This window comes from Strigops habroptila, chromosome 6 (assembly GCF_004027225.2).
Source record: "Strigops habroptila isolate Jane chromosome 6, bStrHab1.2.pri, whole genome shotgun sequence".
Lineage (NCBI taxonomy): Eukaryota > Metazoa > Chordata > Aves > Psittaciformes > Psittacidae > Strigops > Strigops habroptila.
Window position 1 is genome coordinate 75,628,878 of NC_044282.2, and position 20,061 is coordinate 75,648,938.

General features: G+C 43.4%; 1 protein-coding gene across 1 annotated transcript in view; it reads right to left on the reverse strand.

Moving 5' to 3' along the window:
* Positions 1-20,061, reverse strand: part of XRN2 (5'-3' exoribonuclease 2) — a 49,579-nt gene that overhangs the window by 15,169 nt on the left and 14,349 nt on the right. Inside the window, exons 16-27 of the mRNA XM_030489635.1 lie at positions 19,305-19,423; positions 15,818-15,953; positions 12,145-12,252; positions 11,976-12,065; positions 11,388-11,460; positions 8,603-8,686; positions 7,599-7,696; positions 7,428-7,507; positions 5,691-5,747; positions 3,568-3,636; positions 3,335-3,469; positions 1,683-1,810 (exon numbers count right to left, since the gene is read on the reverse strand). Coding sequence (XP_030345495.1) covers positions 1,683-1,810; positions 3,335-3,469; positions 3,568-3,636; positions 5,691-5,747; positions 7,428-7,507; positions 7,599-7,696; positions 8,603-8,686; positions 11,388-11,460; positions 11,976-12,065; positions 12,145-12,252; positions 15,818-15,953; positions 19,305-19,423 — 1,177 coding nt within the window. The remainder of the gene's footprint in view (positions 1-1,682; positions 1,811-3,334; positions 3,470-3,567; positions 3,637-5,690; positions 5,748-7,427; positions 7,508-7,598; positions 7,697-8,602; positions 8,687-11,387; positions 11,461-11,975; positions 12,066-12,144; positions 12,253-15,817; positions 15,954-19,304; positions 19,424-20,061) is intronic.

The window sequence follows — 20,061 nt, forward strand, 5'->3', positions numbered from 1 at the left end:
ACACGTGCAGAACAGCAACTGGGGATGCCTGAGGCAGCCTGAGGGTGAGGAAGGGGTAGGAGATGAGGGGATGAAGGGACACGTGAAAAAAAGCCACCAGACACATTTTCTGAGGCCAACAGATGCACTCGGATTTCACATCAATCAGCAGATTTAAGCCTGCTCGGTTTGACAGAATGATGGCACTGGGGCATATCTGCATGTGGAGTGCCTCCTATACAACACGAGGTGCTCAGGTGCCATGAGGACAAGAGCTTTGTAAGTACCTAATTGGCAAGATTAGGTACATAAAGCAGGGACAACTGCTCTGAAATAAACAAACTCTATAATATGACTCGAGCTTCAGAAGCCATGAACAGCAGTATAGGGACTGATGGGCTCATGAATGCTTCCCCTCTCCTCCAAACCACACAGGCCTTCTCTTTTTGGAGATGAATACAGAAACCGTGATGCCTGTCTGGTAGCTCTGCCTTCCCACTCCCCACACTCTTCTCTTTAGATCATGCTTCTTGTTTAACTTGTTTTCCTTTAATCCAAGTCAATAGCTCCAGATTCTCATATCCAATCCATGTCTCCACTTAAATCAACCTGATTCCTTGCACAAGAAAGCTTCTGCACCCACTACTCAACTATCCTTCATCTACTTTGGGACTGGACAATACCTTCAATTCAGAGTGGCCACTGGTATTATTTATTCACTGTTTCATATGCAGCAAAAGTGCAAGTCAAGTATAGAACGGCTGACAGCTCCACTACGCAGTAATCTGGTCTGCTATAAGTGACAACATGTTGGAGTTCAAACCTTACCTGTGTCAGCTGTTTAAACTTCAAACACTTCCATAATTCAATATTGCAAGAATTCAGGTGAACAGTGAGAAGCTCTTACTTTAAAGCACCTTTCACGCAGTTTAGCCAAGTCTCTTCCTGTCTCAAGCCCATCACTACAGAAACACAGCTTCTGATCACAAAGAGATGGGACTCTTAACTAGTGCCCTTTGCACAAGCAATTCCTTCCCAGAATGAAGAACTCCACACTAGTCACACACAGGATTTATCTGACCACTTCCAGTGAGCCACTTGTTCACCAAGCCAGGAGCAGTGGCACCCCTGACCTCCCCACTGCCTCCTACAACCTCTTTGCAGGAGTTGCAAGCACCTACCACAGGCAGGAGAAGCCAGTACAGGGCTGTGAATTAGCCATTCTGGTTGCCTGGCATCTGAACACCAACCACAGCTCTTCTGTCAGCCCTACAATCTCTTCCAATCTGCCACCATGCCTTGTGCGTGAATTATCTTCTGTGGCCAGCATCCTCCTCTTATTCTCTTCAGAAACAAAGACCAAGCTTTTACTAAGCCTGCTGATGGTGGTGATGCTGAGATTCAGCCACATACAGAATACGACCAGATAACAAGGAACCCTTGGCAGACAAAGGGCTATTTTTCCTATTGGATTTAAATACTGGGCCCAGTATTCAAAATGAGATCTCACTTCCAGGCACATAATTACATTTCAGTCCATTTCACAACAGCAATTCATACAGGAAGAGCAATAGCGAAGAACACCACAAGGTTGATATGAAGACAGATGCTGACTTTACTTTTCATTTGTAATAGTGCAACAGCCCAAAATGAAGCTGTAATGTTTTTCAAGCTGTGAGCTGTAGGAAGCAGAACCCACTTACTTGACAACAACTTAGGAATCTGCTGCTGCCCACTCAGAAGTGGTCTGGCGTAGGGGCTCCCGTAAGCTCCAAGAGGTACTGCGTTGGCATACATTCCTGGCATCCCTCTCTCCCTTGGCATCGTATGACTATTATGGGTAAGAAACAGAGAGGAAAAAGAACAGGATGTTTTTATGAATGCCATGCTCCAGCACAGCTGCTCCCCAGCCCATCCAACGCCCCAGCTCTCTCCAGTGTGCCAGTGGAGATGTGCACAAGCACGATGCAGTGACTCGCGTACAGATGAGGGTCCCAGGCACACCACAAAGGGAGCACGTGCTCTGTGCTGGAGTTTCTACAGCCAGCCCCAGTGAGCAGAAAAATGTGTATGTATTTCCTGCAAACTGCTGAACTGCTGCCACATTTCCTGAGAAGTGAGAGTTGGGAGATGTGGGGCTTGCAAACACTGGTGTGTCCATGTCTGCCAGGCCTCTGCGGTTCTTCCTGTGCAGAACTACATTCCCATTTAGACTTTGATGCTTGTGGTGTCTGCCACCTGGATAGCAATTCAATGGGACAGCCCATGTGATCAGCTACACTTTTATTTTTGTAACTACGACATGGAAGAACAGAATACAAGAACCCTGGAGAGGGGCTTTGGACAAGGGCCTGTAGGGACAGGCCAAGGGGAATGGCTTTAACCTGCCAGAGGGGACACTGAGATGAGCTCTGAGGCAGAAGCTCTTCCCTGGGAGGGTGCTGAGGCGCTGGCACAGACTTTTCCCAGAGAAGCTGTGGCTGCCCCATCCCTGGCAGTGTTCAAGGCCAGGTTGGACACAGGGGCTTGGAGCAACCTGCTCTAGTGGAAGGTGTCCCTGCCCGTGGCAGGGGGTTGGAGCTGGATGAGCTTTAGGGTCCCTTCCAACCCAAACCATTCCATGATTCTATGAAGACGGTTCATGAGCACAGCACTATTTAGTTGCTCACAGTTTCATTTTATTTGCTAGTATAATAATCTCCTTTAAAACACTCTTTTTTCTGGCTCTATAAACATACAGCTCCTTGCACTGCCCAGTAAGGAAAACCATTTTCTTTTATGTGTAATACATAACCCCAGCTCACTCTCTCATCCTGTACTCAGAAGCACTCTCATACTACACTGCAGCACTGGAGAAAGTTACTTGGATTTTTGGAGAACTAATAAAAACTGACAGTGGAAATGCCTTGAGAAGTGGATTGTATGGTGCAGTGTGTGCTTTGAACAAGAGTTTTTAAAACTTCTTCATTTCTAAAAGCATAAAAGACATTCCTGTCTTCGTAACAGTCTTAATCATTACTTGTGAGCAATGTTCTCATTGTACCTTCTGTACTTCAAGCCAGTATCCAGAAAACAAGTTTGGAAGAACCCCTAGGAAAACTAGAGGAAAAAAACCCCTCAAAACCCAAACCCCAAACCAAGAAGAATACGAGCCATAGCCACATCACTGTAATACACAGGTTTCATCAATGTTGAATTGAAATATCACATGCCAAAGTTTCCAACACAGAGCACCAGCACCTCTTCTCTGACAGTCCATCCCCAGCCCTTTTGTTTCTCTTTAGTTCATTTAAAGAGCAATCAAGGGGCACAGTCACCTCAGCAAGGCAGTCCGTAGCCATGCCACCACTCTTACCCTAAAGTCCTGAATGCCGACTGGTCCAGATGCACTGGTTTTCTGTCTCGGTTGAAGCCCAGCTGTGGTCTCCAGGGCCTGCCATCGTTGTTGGTTTTTTCCCAGTCTCCTGGCTTCAGAACTGGAGCAGGTTTCCTTAAGAGGAAAAACAGATCCATAAATACTTCCCAGAGCAAACACTCAGATTAAGAAATGGAAACGGAACTATCTGAAAACCGACAACTGACACTTACTTTGCACCCGGTAACACTGTAGCCTTGAAAACAAAGTTTTCATCAAACTGTGGATCTTTGAAAGAGATGCTGGAAGAAAATAATCCAGGATTAGTTTTACTTAATGAGTAATCAAGATGAAAAAGTAACTGCTGCTTAATTAACACTGATGTACACAACAGAAAAGTAAGATTCAAGAACCCACAACTTCAATGGCAAAATGCATTTCTTGCACATGGATGTACCAACTATATTGGACTTGGATTACTTTGGACTCTCAATTATTTTCCACAGGGTGACTTTTTCCTCCCCTCTCTCAACAGCCAGTCCAAAAGGAAGTTTCACGTCTAGAAAACAGTCCTCTGCATGGTAATGAAAGTATCTTCTGCGGACACCCGAGTACAAATCCTCTAGTCAAAGCACTGATTGTACTTGAAGTTCAAAGGCTGCCACAGGACAGACAGGAAGGGTATCAGCTTCCATGCAGCCTAGTCAAGTGTGTACAACCCTGAGGAGTGGGATTTCCTGGGATGGGAAGTTTTTACCCTGAAAGGCAGCTTTGCAGCTGCATGCAGTTCCCATGGAGGAAAATACACCTATTTTCAGTGACACCTCACAGACCCTGCATTTTGAGCTATTTAGTACTAGACAAACTAAACAGTAATAGAGCAAAAAATCACCAAAAGCTTGTTTTCTGTTGGTGCAATGCATTATGCAGAAGTTTGGATTTGCTTTAGGAAAATTCATCCACACTCCTAGCAATTCCAATCTTCCAACCTCCAGTATCAAAGTCTCCGGTAGGTCCCACTAGGGACATGTGTGAAGCACACAGCACCAACCTGCTCCCTGTTCTCTCACTACCCTGTAGAAGGGTGCTTGGGATGCCAAGAAAGATAAAAGCAAAGAGCCAAGCAGAATAACTTCCCTCTTCCAGCTGGGTTTCAGCACAGAGAATGAATGAGGCTCAAAGGAAAGAGAGTAATGGTCCCTTGGAAAACTCACCCAAATTTGCAAGAGCTGAAGAGCAGAACCATGACTGCTCATACTATCTCTATAGACAGGAAGAAAAATCCTTGCAATAGAGAAATGGACAGGAGCATAAAACAATTCAAACCTCCTGACAGCGGCAGATGGAAAGCCAAAACCTACCTTTAGCTCATCACTCAAAGTAACTAAATCCCCATTTCAGAACATCCTTTCTACAATACCCTGACAAGCCACAACTTAGCATTTCCCACTGCCTGTAGACAGTTGTTTTAGTTGAACCAAGTTATGCCTCTGTGGAGGAAAAAATTACAGAGAGATATCACAAGTGATTATCAGTGTCTCAAGTACCTTATGTGGCTCAAGAAGTGAGAGGTTCCGGGCTCAAGCCTTACATCCCTGTCATACTGTGCCAAATGAAGTGAGGAGGACACACAGCACACTAAATCCACAGAAATTTGTTGTCAAGTGCAAGAGTAATTAAAATCTTCTGTGACCACAAGAGATTTACCCTTGGAAACTCTGCATTGTTTTTCATTCAGCATGAAGTTTCTTATTACTCTCCAAAACATCACACTCGGGCAAAGTTACTATTACTCCTTCGCTTCTTAAAGACATGAAGCTTACATTCTCAACGATCCTCTGGGAATTGCTAGGAATAAAAATGGATACAAATGCAAGAGGCAAAACTCAAGAGCTGGAGGGCTTTTGATCAATACCCAATTCTGTCTGAGGCTTGCTCTCATGAACGTTTGGGGTCTTTTCATTTAAAAGGCTTGATACAGCCCATCAATATCTGTAGGTGCTGCTCTTTGCTTGCCAAAGAGCCAGAAGTCCCACCAGAGAGTGAGCAGAAAAGCACCAGCAGGAGAGATGAGGTATTTGTGAAGGGATGAAGCACACGGGCTTGATGCAGTGGGAAACAGCCACACTGGACATCCCTGCAGGGCACACACTGTGCACTCTGCCCACCCACCCCAGCCCAAGCCCACTATGTTACCACACAGTACCTTGGATTCCATTCTCACAGAAAACCAGAAATGGTTAAAATAAAAGCTTCAGTTTTATGAAGAGATGGACTCTGTTGCAAATTCACCACCACAAAACACTGAATGAAATGAGTCTGATCTGCATTAAACAGTGATGTACATTTTTCTCACCTGACGGCAGAATTCTGGGTAAGATCACGCAGCATTGGAACAGGAGACTCCACTGTCCTGGGAAAGAGAAAAACCTCTGTCAAAACACCATGCAATATATTTCTTACCATTTGCTCCACCTTCTCTGTTGCTGCCACTCCTGTTCCTCTGCCAACTAAGCCTGCGACACACAAAAGATATATTATTAAGTATATAAATAAAATTAGCTTGCCTTTCCCCTAAATCAAATACTTCTATAAGCAATGGAATTACTGAATCCTTATGTCTTAATGCCACCACTTTTGCAGCTGATCTGTGTGGATTCTCTAGTGTCTAATGGTGGGTTCACACCCTTCCCAGTGCCCAGCAGCCTGTTTACAAACCTCAGCCCTACTCTGAACCTTGGAAACCTCCCTGTGCTGGTAGGGTTTGATTGTAACAAGCCAAGAGATTCTATGAGGGCAGGAGAAGACCAGAGAGACAGACACATGCAGACACCATGCAGACACAAACCTGCTTCACCAGGTTTAGAAGTAAAAAAAAAATAATTTATACATGCATTTATATAAAATTTTAGCAGCTGTTTTTCTACAGCACTTAAAGCACTTAAAGTCTCCTTTCTAACTGAGATACACCTGCTCAAATACAGCTGCATAGAATCATGGCATGGTTTGGGTGGGAAGGGACCTTAAAGCTCCTCCAGTCCCAACACCCTGCCACGGGCAGGGACACCTTCCACTAGAGCAGGTTGCTCCAAGCCCCTGTGTCCAACCTGGCCTTGAACACTGCCAGGGATGGGGCATTCACAACTTCCTTTTCTTCTTCCTGCACTGCTATTCCCTCCAAGACCAGCTCTGACTTGCTCATATTCCTTGCCAGCCATGCCAGGAATAGAGAAATGTATATTAGTGTGACCTAGGATCCATTATCTGTCCAGCAGAATCAGTGTTTGTGCATTTAATGCAAATGAGTTACTGAACACCTGCCTGTGCCTCTAAGCGAGGTTAGATAAATGAATGCATATCCTGCAAGGCAGAGATGGCACTGATAACTTCCCAAACTAAATGCATTATCTAGAAAACAAAAAGTATTTGCATTTGTTGTATGTGTGGCTGGTAACAGTCCTGAATTTAGTGCTATGGCCTAAAAGGAAACCAGAAAAATATATCTAATATCTCTATCTGGATTTTTCTCTAATACAATTAAGATTAGCATATAAAAAGCAGAGTTGTTGGGTTTTTTTAAACAGCATGCACTATTGGAAATTACATCAGACTGCATTAAATTAACACTCATACAAAGCAAAGAGGCCAAAACACCATGACCTTACTGAATGAGGCCACTGATCACCGCTACTTTTATTATACAGGCCCCATTCACCTATTAAAGTTCAAACATTACTAAATACATGAAAAATAGATGACAAACAAAAAAGATTCAGCAGCAATTAAACACACACATCAGAGCACTTTAAAGATTTCTGATGCTGCTTTCGAAGCCTAGTTCTGAAATAAAAGATGAACAGGATCACAGAATGAAGCTTTACTTGCTTGGGTTTTTATACATGCTGATGATAAGACACACACACTACTATGAAACCTGGTGGGAAAAGCATGTTTAACCTCAGAACTAAATACGTTGCCTTGTCAGGAGTTTTGGGTTTCTTGTTGTGGGCACAAAGATATTTATTTAAGTGCAGAGACAACTGAAGGCAATGTCCTTCAGCATCAAACAGCCCGTTCCAAAAGCCATACTCACTGGTCTGGAAGAACAGCATTTTCATTCAGCGTAAGCTTGCCCTGGATCCCATGGCACAGCTCTGGGGGAATATCCACTGGCTATGGAAGAAATAATTCTTCAGCTGAAGCACTTTATTAGCCCTCCAACCTTCACCACTTCCACAGTCCCTTCAGGACAAGCACAACCTACCTCTGTGTTTTTGGTCTTGTACTGTTCCACAATAAAGTCACAAAGCGGATGGTGTTTTCCAACAAAGAGAACATCACCACCAAGGCTGTTTCTTCTGCCTAGAGACGATGAGGAGAATGGGATAAGAGTTCTGAGCACAGAGGGAAGGAAGGAACACAGCTGACCAGCACACATACTGACATCTCCACTAAAGGAAAGCTTCACTGTGATTTAAGAGAAAGCTTTGAGCATTCCTTCAGAGCGTGTCTCTGCCCAGAACAGGATGCCTCTGGTCACAAGAGTAGTTGTCCGACAGTAAAACAATGGGAATCTTGTGTTCAATGGCAGGAATGTTGAATTTAGGATAATGCTGAAGATACAGCCAGGCTGGGTACAATAAAACCAGACACCCCAAAGACCCCCAAACCTCCCAGGCAGTTTACAGGAATCAGCTATTATTTTTGTACAGTGGAGAAAGTAACACATACATTTGCCTATAGAAGCTGAACACAGAGCTTCCCATCCCACAACTGGACACAGCCAGCCTGCTGGTCAGAACGGCCATCACCCTCAAGTGGTACCATCAACCCAAACCATGGAAACAGAGTTTATGCTTTTGCTTGTAACATGTTCATCTAACAAGTTCTGTGACAGTGTCCACTGGTAGAAGCTTTTCACACAATTAAGCTTCCATCTGATTTTCAGCCTAAATCTTACGCAGATCTTCTTGTGTAGAAGAAAAGTAAAAGCCACAAAACCAAACCCATCGAGGATCATTCTAATTGCCAGCATAATCCATGAAGAAGAGGCTACAGCCTGCTGTAATTCAATCCATCCAAACATCTGCTATACCTTGCTCATAGAAACATGGAATGGTTCAGGCTGGGACCTTAAAGCTCATCCACTTCCAACCCCCTGCCACAGGCAGGGACACCTTCCACTAGAGCAGGTTGCTCAATTTCACACTTCATTTAGGGTGAAACACACTAGAATAACAAGCTGTAACAGAATATCCCAGTTCTTACTTTCTTCAGGGGTGAGGTCAGGGTACACCTCTTCCAGGGCAGCTCTCAGGCGTCGCTCGTCAACAAACGGCAATAACGCAACACCTACAAAACCAAAACAGTATTTTCTCACAGTTCTTGGGCAAAAAATTAGGAGAGACCAGCATGGAATACTCCAATAGCTTCTTCACCCAAGGAACAACTGCTGCATCAGCCACAGGAAGGAAATCCCTCTGTTTACAAAGGTTGTCACCCTACAGGCTGTTGAGAGAAAGCAGTTCAGCAGTAGTGGAGGTTGAAAAGGGAAGTTTGTCTCCTACCCCCTCCATCTTCCTCCTCCCATCCTGAGTAGACATTAGGAAGCAGCCACCTCTACCCACACATGCCTTGTTTAGGAGCAAGAGGAGCTCAGTAGGACAGTCACCATTTGTCTCATGCTACAGATACTCCCCTCCTGCTGCTTTATTCTAATTCATTTCTTAAGAGACAACAATGGAAGAAATCGCTCCAAGTTCAGCAGCAAGGTGATGCAGACACCATCCATCAGGGACTATTCATGCCAGCTATTCATTTTAATAACACGGAGGCTCCTCTCAGGATCCAAATCCCTCACTACACACCACGTCTCAGAGCCAACTCAATCACACTGGATGAAGCTGGAGAATTGCCTTCCCTGGTATGCTCCATTTCCTTCTGTCATAAAATCCAAAAAAGCACCAAAAAACTTAGTATGAAAATTCCTCAAAGATTCACTTGTCACCCTTCTTATTGGCTGGAATCTGGAGTAATTATTCTAGTTTTCATTTTATTTCCCTTACCATGAACACTTGGAGCTTTTCCTGAGCAGGACAACAGCAAAGGCTTCTACTCAACTGATACTCATAGCTTCATATTTGTGCCTCTACCAGCAGGCAGATCTCAGATGTGTCTGTCACCACTCTAAGGTGCCACATAAGGTGCAACAAAGACTTTGGACTCCCACAGGCTTAAGATTCCCAACCTAAAACTTGGTCTGCCTGAAACACTTTTGCTTCAGAAGTTAGATTTTGACGTGGCTTTATTAAAACAAATATTATTGCCCTAGAGCTGAAGGAAAGGGGACAACTTCAACTTTTAAAGTGTAATTACCCCAATTCCAAGGTATCCTCTCCTCACAAAACCAGTTTGGAACGAACCATAAGTAATATGTTAAATATGCCAGAAGTTTATCAGAATTATGTTCAGCCCGCTGTAACCCAGCGAGGAGCAGAGCTTTCAGCCTGCTGCTGCCAACCTCACCAACCCCTGCTTGTGAAGCATGAGGATAATCTTCACGCAGACTGACTACTGCTTTATCACAGACAGCACCAGACCTCAGGCACGTCCAGGTTTCAGCTGGAACATAACTACTTGTGAAGGGAAACAGTGATAAGCCTCTCCTGGAAAACAAACAATTTATTTTCACCTTCACACCACACTTGTTGTAGAACGACACCAGAACAGGAAGTGTTCATAACCAGGAGATTGCAAAAGGATCGATGCTGAGCTTTCAGAAGCACGATCACATCTCTAAAAGGAAGATCTTCAAACATTTCATTAAGAGGGCAAGGTGTAGTAGGTGCTTTGTAACTGAGGTAGTTTGTACTTCCAGCTTGGAAAACATTTATTTTACAACTGCCTCTTAAGCATGAGAATTCCAGATGTTAATCCAGACAAAGAGTTTATAATACCATTAAGCATTAAATGACTCAAAAGTAATGCCACAGGCTGCTGAAAGCATGTGGGAGCTACTTAAAGCCTTACTGCTTCAGACTATAGATTGATAACTGGACAAAAGCACCAAGGAAAGCTGCCAGAGTTACTGCAGGGGTAAGAAAGAGCTTCAAGGTACAGAGGGAAAACCTGCTATGCCACACATCTCATAATGCCTGGGTATATTCTCTTTGATTATAGAACACTGTCCCGAGCCAGATACTCCTGTGTCTGCCTGTGGCCATCTCACAACACAGGTGAGCTGCCTTGGGGGAAGGTTCACAGAACCACTGCTGCCAGCAGGAACCTCTGGAAATCATGTAGTGCACCCCCTCTGCCCCAGCATGGCCATGAGCTGCTCAGGTTGCCCAGGACCATGTCCAGCTGGGACTGGAGTATCTCCAAGGCTGGAGACTCCACAACCCCTCTGGAAAACATGTTCCAGGGTCTCACCACCCTCAGAGTGAACATGTGCTTTCTTACGCTCAGATACCCAAATAATGATTTATAACTGAGCTGTTACACTCTTGGGTGAATAGTGTAACCAGCCACAGAATTTGACAGACCTTTAAAATGAATATTCTCTAAAGGAAGCAGAAGATGCATTAAAGCACTGCAACTGCTTTTTCATTCTTTGGATGCATCCAAATATTTCTATATTCCCCAAAGCATTTTGCACAAGGTACTAATGAGCCACTGATTGAACAGGACCAGATCCATTCATTAAATGCAAAGGAGACAAAAGACAATTACACAGTAAGGCTGATAATAATAGCAACATGATTAATCTAGTTCAGGACACAGTGACAAATCTGGAATGACTGCTGGAGTTACTAATAATCACTGCAATCCTAAATCACTTGCTAAACCAGCATGTCTTCTTCATACTAATTTCTCTTCAAAAATATACCTGCTGCAAAGCGCTTCTCCCCCATGCCAAGGAACACAAGTTCCCTCTGTGACTTGGTGCATCACTGTCTCACCAAGATCGTTCTCCATTTTCTTCCTACTTTTGCCCAGATTAAGCCTAAGGTCAGTACAGTATAGCTCAAGAAATAAAAAGTTGAAAATTCACCTTGCCAAGCGTATTTCTTCCCATTTAAATCAATAGCAAAGTCTTCAGGGTAGAAGTCAATTATGCTTGATTCCTGTATTTGAGAAAATAAATGAGAAAATCATTAAAGCCAATTGTGGGATTGATTCAGAATGCCACGAGTGCTGCACTTCACACAGGGCGGGCAACCCACAGCTGAGGGGGATGCAAAGAACTTTGACTAACAGAAACATCTTTTATTAAAGGCCATTGAAACACAAAGTGTGGTGGGGCACTTCCACTACTATAAGAATATCAAACCAAGAAATGGAGCAGGATGGAATCATTCCAGATACCTGGGTTAAGGCATCTGCTCCTCAGTGGAGTTTTGCAAGGTTTCTATAAGCACGTAAACAATCTCAAAGTATACGAGTCAGGAACCAATTTTTGTCACTGAAACATATGAATTCAAAGAACCTCTTTTAAGGATCTTTGAAGAACCTCTGCAATGTACCAAACCCTCCCACCTGGTCCCCATTAGTTTTCTGCCTGAAGAAGCAACAGCAAGTCATGCTCACACACTGCAAGACAACAGAACCTTATAGAGAGAGATACAGTGAGGATTCTTACTGGATCTGTCATGAGCTTCCTCCACGTTGGTGGCAGAAAATTCCCACTGGCAGCTGGAAACACTCCCATAAGTTGTTCAAGAGGCTTAAACTGTTGGAATGAAACAAGCAGATGTAGGATACTTGTAACGAGCTGTGAAGCCATGAAGAAAGGAAGGAGGGTGTCCTACCGGTTTGGAGCCTTTCTCAAAATCCGAAGGCATGTCTGCAATACCCTCGAAGTCAGAAGCAAAGGGAGCATAGTGGAAAGGGTAATACCAGTTCCAGGAGGCACAGCCCTAGGACAGAGAAACATAAATCAGACAGATCAGAGAAGTAAGAAATAAATAACTCATGTAGCCCAGTCACTAAAGATGACAACGCTTCACCCAGCATCAACCAGGAGAAAGAGTCCCCAGGATTAGAAAAGAAAGAGCTCTTGCCTCTAAAGGTACTCTGGACTTCAGGATGGGACTTAACTGTTCATAGCCAGGCTAGAGCGAGTGAGTTCACGGGACAGGGAGTGGAGGCCTCGGGCACTTCCTCAGCAGCACAGAGCAGCAGATAGACTTCTATGCCAGAGTACTCTTGCTATGTGCTAGGTCTGAGTCACTAAGGAAGACAGCCAAAGAGACAGGACCTAGCACCAGAACAACACAAAAGACCTTACAGAAGCATCTTGACCTCAGCTTCAGGACACTGTGACGTACCTCATGCCTTTTTCCTCCCCCCGAGATAAACCACACGAGCACATGCACAAAGTCCAGTACAATCGAGCATAAAAGTTCCTTGCAAAGAGTAGGAAATCATGGTCTGTTCACACACTTAACCAGCCCCGGGGCTAAACTCAGGAGTCTGGAACAACTGGACACGATTTCAACTTGTGTTGAGTTGCTGCCACGTCTGGAACAGGGAAATGACACAGGGAAGGAATTTCCAGGTTCTCTGCAACTGTGTATGCAGCAGGATCATGCCGGGCAGAGCCATGATTGCTCTCAACAGGAACAGGGGAAGTATTTCTCTGGCAGCACACAGTTTGTAGTCCTGTCAATTCAAAATCCCACTGCTAACTTGGGAATATGGAGACCAGAGAACCCTGCCACGATACACTCCACAAGGTGTGAAAATGTGAACAAGCTTTGCTGCAGGCTGAAAAGCATTCTGGCTTTAACTGTTACTCTTCTGCTCAGTACCAGCACTAATATACACTTGGAGCAACATTTTGCTTTTCCCTTCTTATTCATCTGTCTTGAGTACTGGGAACTCTAAAGTGCCTCACTTCAAAGAGGCAAAATAAGCCTCAAAAAGGAGAAAATAAACTCGCCACACACCAGAACACAATGCACTTTGTAAAGGAAACGTGGCTCTAGAAGGTCTAAGTCAAGTTTTCACCTCCTCAGCTATTTTTCTTAGCAGCACCACTTGAAACAAAAGCTACTATTTTGACTTCCAATTCTGAATAAGTAAATGTCAATGAGGCTCTTCGAGCGATTTTGGCTATAAAATTACAGAGACCGTAATTATTAGATGCAATTCTTCAGACGGCTGCAGTGGGTTTCAACAGCCAGGTGGGTGCTTCCTTCCTGTTTTAATCTATTTTTTTCTTCTCCAAACAGGTGTCCCCACTAGTGGAGCCTGTTCTGCATTATGAGCTTTGGATAAGAACAGAAGCAGCACAACATGTGGATTCTGTCACAAGTTTTATGGACAATGAGCAGAGTTATTGGAAGCAATTCTTATTATAGTAAAAAGAAAAAAAACCCAAACCCTCAAGCAAACCTATTCTGATATTCCCCAACAGAAGTCCAACAGCTTCCTAATCTGATTTCCATATGGGTAAAAAGAGGTTTGACTGCTGCTCCATTCCAATACTATGTACAGCAGGTTACACAAGAAAAAGCAGCAGCACGTGCAAGTCCTTCATGGCTGCACTGGTTTAAGTCTGCAGTGTCATTTTAGTAAGGTGTAGAGAGACACTTGCCTTCTTCTGGAGTAATCCGAGCATGAAGCACACCAGCAAATACAAAGCCCAAAACATCTGTGTGCTGTTACCAAGGTTTCCTTTGGAACACTTCAAAACCAGAAGATATTTTCTGTACAGCCACTCTTCCTTGAGGTCTTAGTGGAGCTCCTCAGGTTCCCTGAGAGCACCGTGGTCCTGCCTGCAGCCCTCGCCAACCTCACCAATTTATTTTCTCTGCAGCTGCAATCACCCACCCCTCCTACAGGCACCAGCCACGGCAGCCACAGCAGCTACAGGCTCAGAAGAACCAGGAGTCACCTACACACATCTCAACACTAAATTGGTTTTACAAGCTGAGCAAGTGAGTGCTGCGCAGGGACGTGCCCACATTGGTTTCAGTTTGGTACAGGTCCGTCTATGCATTTAAAGCCACAGATCTCAGCAGTGCACATGCAGATGCAGTTCTGGTTTGAACAGCTATAAGAGCACACGATGATGTCTGCACAAGGCCATGAGCACAAAGCAATGAACACACCCCCCATGCGCACTTCTCTGAATAGAACAAACTTCACCTCTTCAAATAAGTATAAATATTTTGGTCACCTTGTAAATATTATCACACACTTCTCTGAATAAAACAAACTTAACTTTGCAGTCTTCAAACGAGTATGAATATTTCGGTCACTTGTAAATATTACCTTGGTTTTGCCATATACTCCCTTCCTCTGAGCCCTTCAGTTTCCCCTACAATCCAGACTGCCCTTTGCAGTGGGCTTGTGCATCACTGACAGTTCTCCAGCAGATACTTAGAGCTAAGCTGAAGATTCATGTACACACTTTGGAGACATACGGGCACGTATGGAGTTCTAGGACTATATCCTGCCATGGTTAGCAGGAACACAGTTTGCTTTCAGCAGCCCTTAACTGTGCAGGATCGCAGGAATTTCCACCTATAAAGGTGTCCAGGTGACATTTCTCCTTTGCAGAAGGAGCTGCTCAAGGATGCGGAGCAACTGCAACACACCTGCAAACCTTAAACTCCATGATTTTCATCCACCATAACATGCGAGTCAGAGCCAAACTCAACTAATAAATACAGTGGAAGGGAACACACTCCCTTTGTGTTCCAAGGGGAAAAGTGAGTAAAAACCAAACACAAAAAAGCCAGAAGTACACATTAAAACAAGCTAACTTTACGACTGCATAGTCTTTTGCAGGCACAGGTGGGTGTTCGCCCTGCTTTAAGTTGGACAGGCACAAGCCCCCTATGGAAAAGGTGTGGTTTTATCAACAGGGCACTGTACTCAAGCCACAAAGCCCTGCCCAGGCAGATGAACTTCCCCAGCTCGAGCACATTCTGTTCCCAGGTCACACACCAATATAACTTACTCTGTCTTCAGGGCACGAAGCTGGTTATTAACCACTGGTGCCACAACCCCCAGTATGTGTGTGTAATCTCCCACCAATCTGACATCTCAATTATCGAAAGATTTAAATCAGACAGAGATTACTTCAATCACAATGCACTTCATGGAACATCATTACAACCCATGGAGGAGACTGACAACTCTGTTCCTTTCAAATTCTTACTGGCGTTTCACAGGCTTTGTCCTTTGTTCACTCTTTCAGTCATCTGCAATTTCCCTATGCGTGGCTATGTATGGCAAAGGAAAAATGTGCATCAGGCCTTAATAAACCAACAAGCAGCGTTACTGTATGTGAGAAACAAAAACTGCATTCACATAAGGAGTGCCAAACGGAACGGGCACCCACTTCTATTCCAGCCTCAAAAAAACCACTGCGTTTCAGACACGAGCAATGGGCAAGGACTGCTTCCTGAAAAGAAACAGGGAGCAGACACAACAGCAAAGTGCAGTCTCAGAGCAGCAGTTTGTAGGTACCTGATAGTAGTATCTGAGGACCCAGCACAGCCCCTCCACGTAGGACTGTACAACCTTGCGCCGGAATTTCTCATCAGATGCATCAACATCGAATTTGTTTTTATAGTAGCGCTGCTTCCAACCAGTTTCCCACAACCTGCACAACACACACACAGAGCTGTCAGTACCTGCCAGTATATGCACATTTACACACCTGAATTAAAATAGAAGCCAAAGTCACTTGCACCTTCAATCCCCAGTTTCAGACAACTTAAATGAAAGCATAAAACCTGATGCTCAACAGCAAGGGAATGAAATTCGATGGTTGGCATCACAGAAAATCCAGATGAAATTCCAAAGGCACCATCCTGATAAACACATCTTCAAAGTACTTGTTAGGAGCAGGGATGATTTTCAAACCTGCGCCTGGTGCTGTGAGGATTTTTCACAACAGTATTGTTCCTAGTCAGTAATTTCATCGTTCCCATCAGGAACCCACTACGAAACCCGCCATTTGAACTTGGTTCTTTAAACCACTACAAAGAGAACAAACTCTTCCCCTGCCTTGTTTTGTTTAACCTACCCTAGGCCAGAGTCTTTATCTTGCTGGAGTATCTTCTCACATCAAGCTCATTCCTCTATTCCTAATGCTCCTCTCAAGCAGAAAAGTGATAGTTTCCCTGCTACTCAAAATAAACAGCAAGCAAATAAACAATAAGCAGCAGCAGCTTGATTTCTGTACTCTACTGCTGCTCAGATGAGCTGCGAGTAGAGGAGTTATCTGCAACTCGGGAATCCAGGCCTTGCTGACTCACATCACACAAGGTCCCTTTTACACAGGGATTTTCAGTCTTTCATGCCAGAGATGGATATTGGAGTTCAAGGAGCAATCTCAGACACCACTGATCCTTACTTCCCACAGCTCCCCCTTATGTCTGTCTACAGACGGGGCAGGGGAAACCACCACTCGTCTTTGACACAGAAGCACCTGAATTCCTCAACTCTGCTCTATAATGCTAGGAAAAAGTGACTGATGTGATATACTGGACCACATTTAGAGCAAAAATATTCCATGAGGATTAATGGTAAGCACAGAGCATAGGCTCCTCAGAAAAGTGAGAAGGCAGGGGGGATACAGTGGTGATGGGCACAGGCAGCAATGGGAATCACTGCCTATGGGCTCAGAGCCTTTCTTCCTTGGACATTTTATCTGCTCACTCTATCTGCTGTGTCCCCTGTCATTCAAGAGGAGACATGTCACTTCTGAGAGAACAATTGTGCCCCAAGCAAGACACATTAATATGCACATAAACCTGCAAGTTGTTAGTGCAAACAGGCATGACTTCATCTTGGGGGAGATTCCAGTTCAGCTCAGAGACTGCCATCTAAAGAGGTAGGTTAAGAAATGGAAAGATAAAGCTCTACTTAACATTTGGTTCAATCATACCATGCTTCAGAACTGGCCTCCCTCACAAAACTATCTGGGGTGGGTTTGGGGATTTTTTGATTTGTTTTACTTTGATGATGATAATAATAGTAATAATAATAATAGTAATAACAACATTTAAACCTACTATTCACCATAGTGCGTGCATTTTACACATCTCAAAGTTCACATGAATTCTGGTATTCAAGTGAACTAAAGCAAATTACAAATCTGATGTAGATACTGATTAAATCAGATAATCCCTTAATAATAATTTTTAATCGAATTTTATTCTCCACTATTCAAAACTTGGCATAATCACATCTGAAAACCATCATCAAAGATCCCTTTCCACAAAGGCTGTGACCACCTTAAATTACATAGAGAACATAAAGGCCACAAGTAATCTGTGAGATCACTTCAAACTCACACTTGTCAGGATCTCAGAGAGCACTAAATAGAGTGAATGAAGCCTTAAAGAGAGAGCAAAGACGGGTTTATGCTTTTTGACATGATGCATATCCTTTGGGGTTTGCAAAATAGATCTTCCCATGCTTCTGCTTCAGGTTACTTGCCCAGTGCAGGAATACTTCTTAAAATCTGACCTGAGCTAATCAAAGGTGATTCGAACTGATGAGGAGATGGAGAAACCAGGAGATGTTTTCAAGACCTTAGAAAGCAGGTGAGCAAGGACAGGGGACTTGTGCTAAAGCCCTGAAGGACAGAGTCAGGAACATCTGCAGTCTGTGAGCATCTGCCCTAAGAGCTCCCTGGCAGTGAGGCACTTGCAGAAACGTCAAAACCCTTTTCTGTAGGATAACAAAACCCAATCTGGTGGCTGACTACAACTATTCATTCTAGTGTTAAAGTCATTCTAAATACAAAATGTATTTTAGCAAACAACAACTTTGCCATCCAGTACATTTATGCAGTTGTGTTTACTTACTGTGAGAAGCATAAAATTATTTTCCACTCAGAAAAGCATCTGAATAAGTACTCTGAGCTACAAAAGAGCTTAAATAACCACAGATGAAGGCAGCATATCCTTCTGCTTGACAATACCAAGCCTGTCAAAACTATTGCTACTTGTAAATCACCACAGTTCATTCAACTAGTTGTTGTAAAGCTGTTACAGCTTCTTTTAGAAGCTCAGCTAAAATTCCAATGGAAAGCAACATCCAAATTTATCCTGGTTTTAGGTACAAATTCTGCTTGATTGATTTAAAAAATAGAAATCAATCCATTCAGATCTGCACATACAGGAAAGAAAATAAGACTGAGAGCTTGAATACCTGCTACTGGAAGATCTGATGGGCTAGATGTCACAAATATGCCACAACAACAGCGCTGGGCACTCATTATCAGTACTTCACTATGAAGTAACCCTTATTGTTTTCCCATGTCCACCTACATCCCCTGCCTCTACAGAAAACACAAACCTACTGGTTGCACTTAGCAGGGCAGAGCCTTTAACAAAAATAAGAGCTTTCACCCTTGGCTTAACGGGTGATGGCTTGATTTAAACCTTTGATAAATGCAGCCTCACTGGTACCTCACTGACACTTAATTCTCATAAAATTCCTATTCTGTAATCATCTAGGGATCAGCTGTCCTAAGCCATTTAATGAACTCATCACAGACAAAACATCTCTGCTACAAATCAGAGATGAAGGAAAACATATTTCAATAGTCAAGATAAATAACGCTGCACATGTGAATGTAACTGAATTTTACGGGTTAAATAGCTCAAAAATTCAACTGCAAAACAGTGGCATTCAGCTCACATAATCACAGCTGAGCAGTGGATGTCTAGTCAATCTAGGGCTTGGTCTCAAAGGGAGTAGCGGCTTGGAGGATGGAAACCCGCACGCATACTAATCTGGATACTTAGATTTAACAGCTAGAGCTTACCCATCTCCCTGGAATTCAGTGAATATTCTAACCCTCCACATTAATTACCGCTGGATAAAAAGATCATAGGAAAGCATCTGAAGGCACCGCTGCTCTGAGCTAAATGGCATTAATTACACTGCATCTATTTCAGCAATTTGCTAACAAAGTGCTACATAAAAATGGCTTCACCTGATATTATCCTCTGGCTCAGGTTCGCTGTCACTATCTTCAGCTTTCCGCTTAATTCCTCCTGCCAGGGACGGGCTGCTGTCAGGAGTCAGGCTAGTGTTTGGAGATGATGAAGTTGTCTAGGGCCAGAATTGTTACAGATAAATGGGGGGGTAAGGGGGAAGAAGGATTTATTGGACGTTATAAATTCAAGTTAAAATGAACAGCTTTGTGATAATCACATGCACCATTTTAGCTCCCCAAAAACTCAAGGCAAAAGTTACACAACCCTTAAGCTATTAAGTCAAGTAGCAAAAGAACAGAAGAACACATCTTTGTATTTAAAGGCAGACATCGATACATACAGGCAGAAAAATCACTGTATTTGAGAAAGGAGAAGATGTAATAACCTGATAAAACATGCCATTTTTCATATATTCCAATTTTGGAATACAACTGTTTTCTCTGGTCCTACAGCTTATGTTATACTTCATTTTACAGGAACAGTGAAAAATGCATACACAGACTACTGTAAAAATCCTGCTTGTGACTCAGAAAAGGCAGAAATACTCAAAGTTTGTTCTGATCTTTCTAACAACTGATCTTTGAAACTCCTTTCAAATTTATCCATTTTAATATTACAGTGAAGAAACATCTCCCATTCCATAAAGGAACTGATTTGTTTAACACATGTGCCAAAGTTTGAAGATTTAAAGGGAAGAATAGCAGAGATTATGCTTTCAAAAAGCATTTTATATTTATTCAGATGTAAGAGACA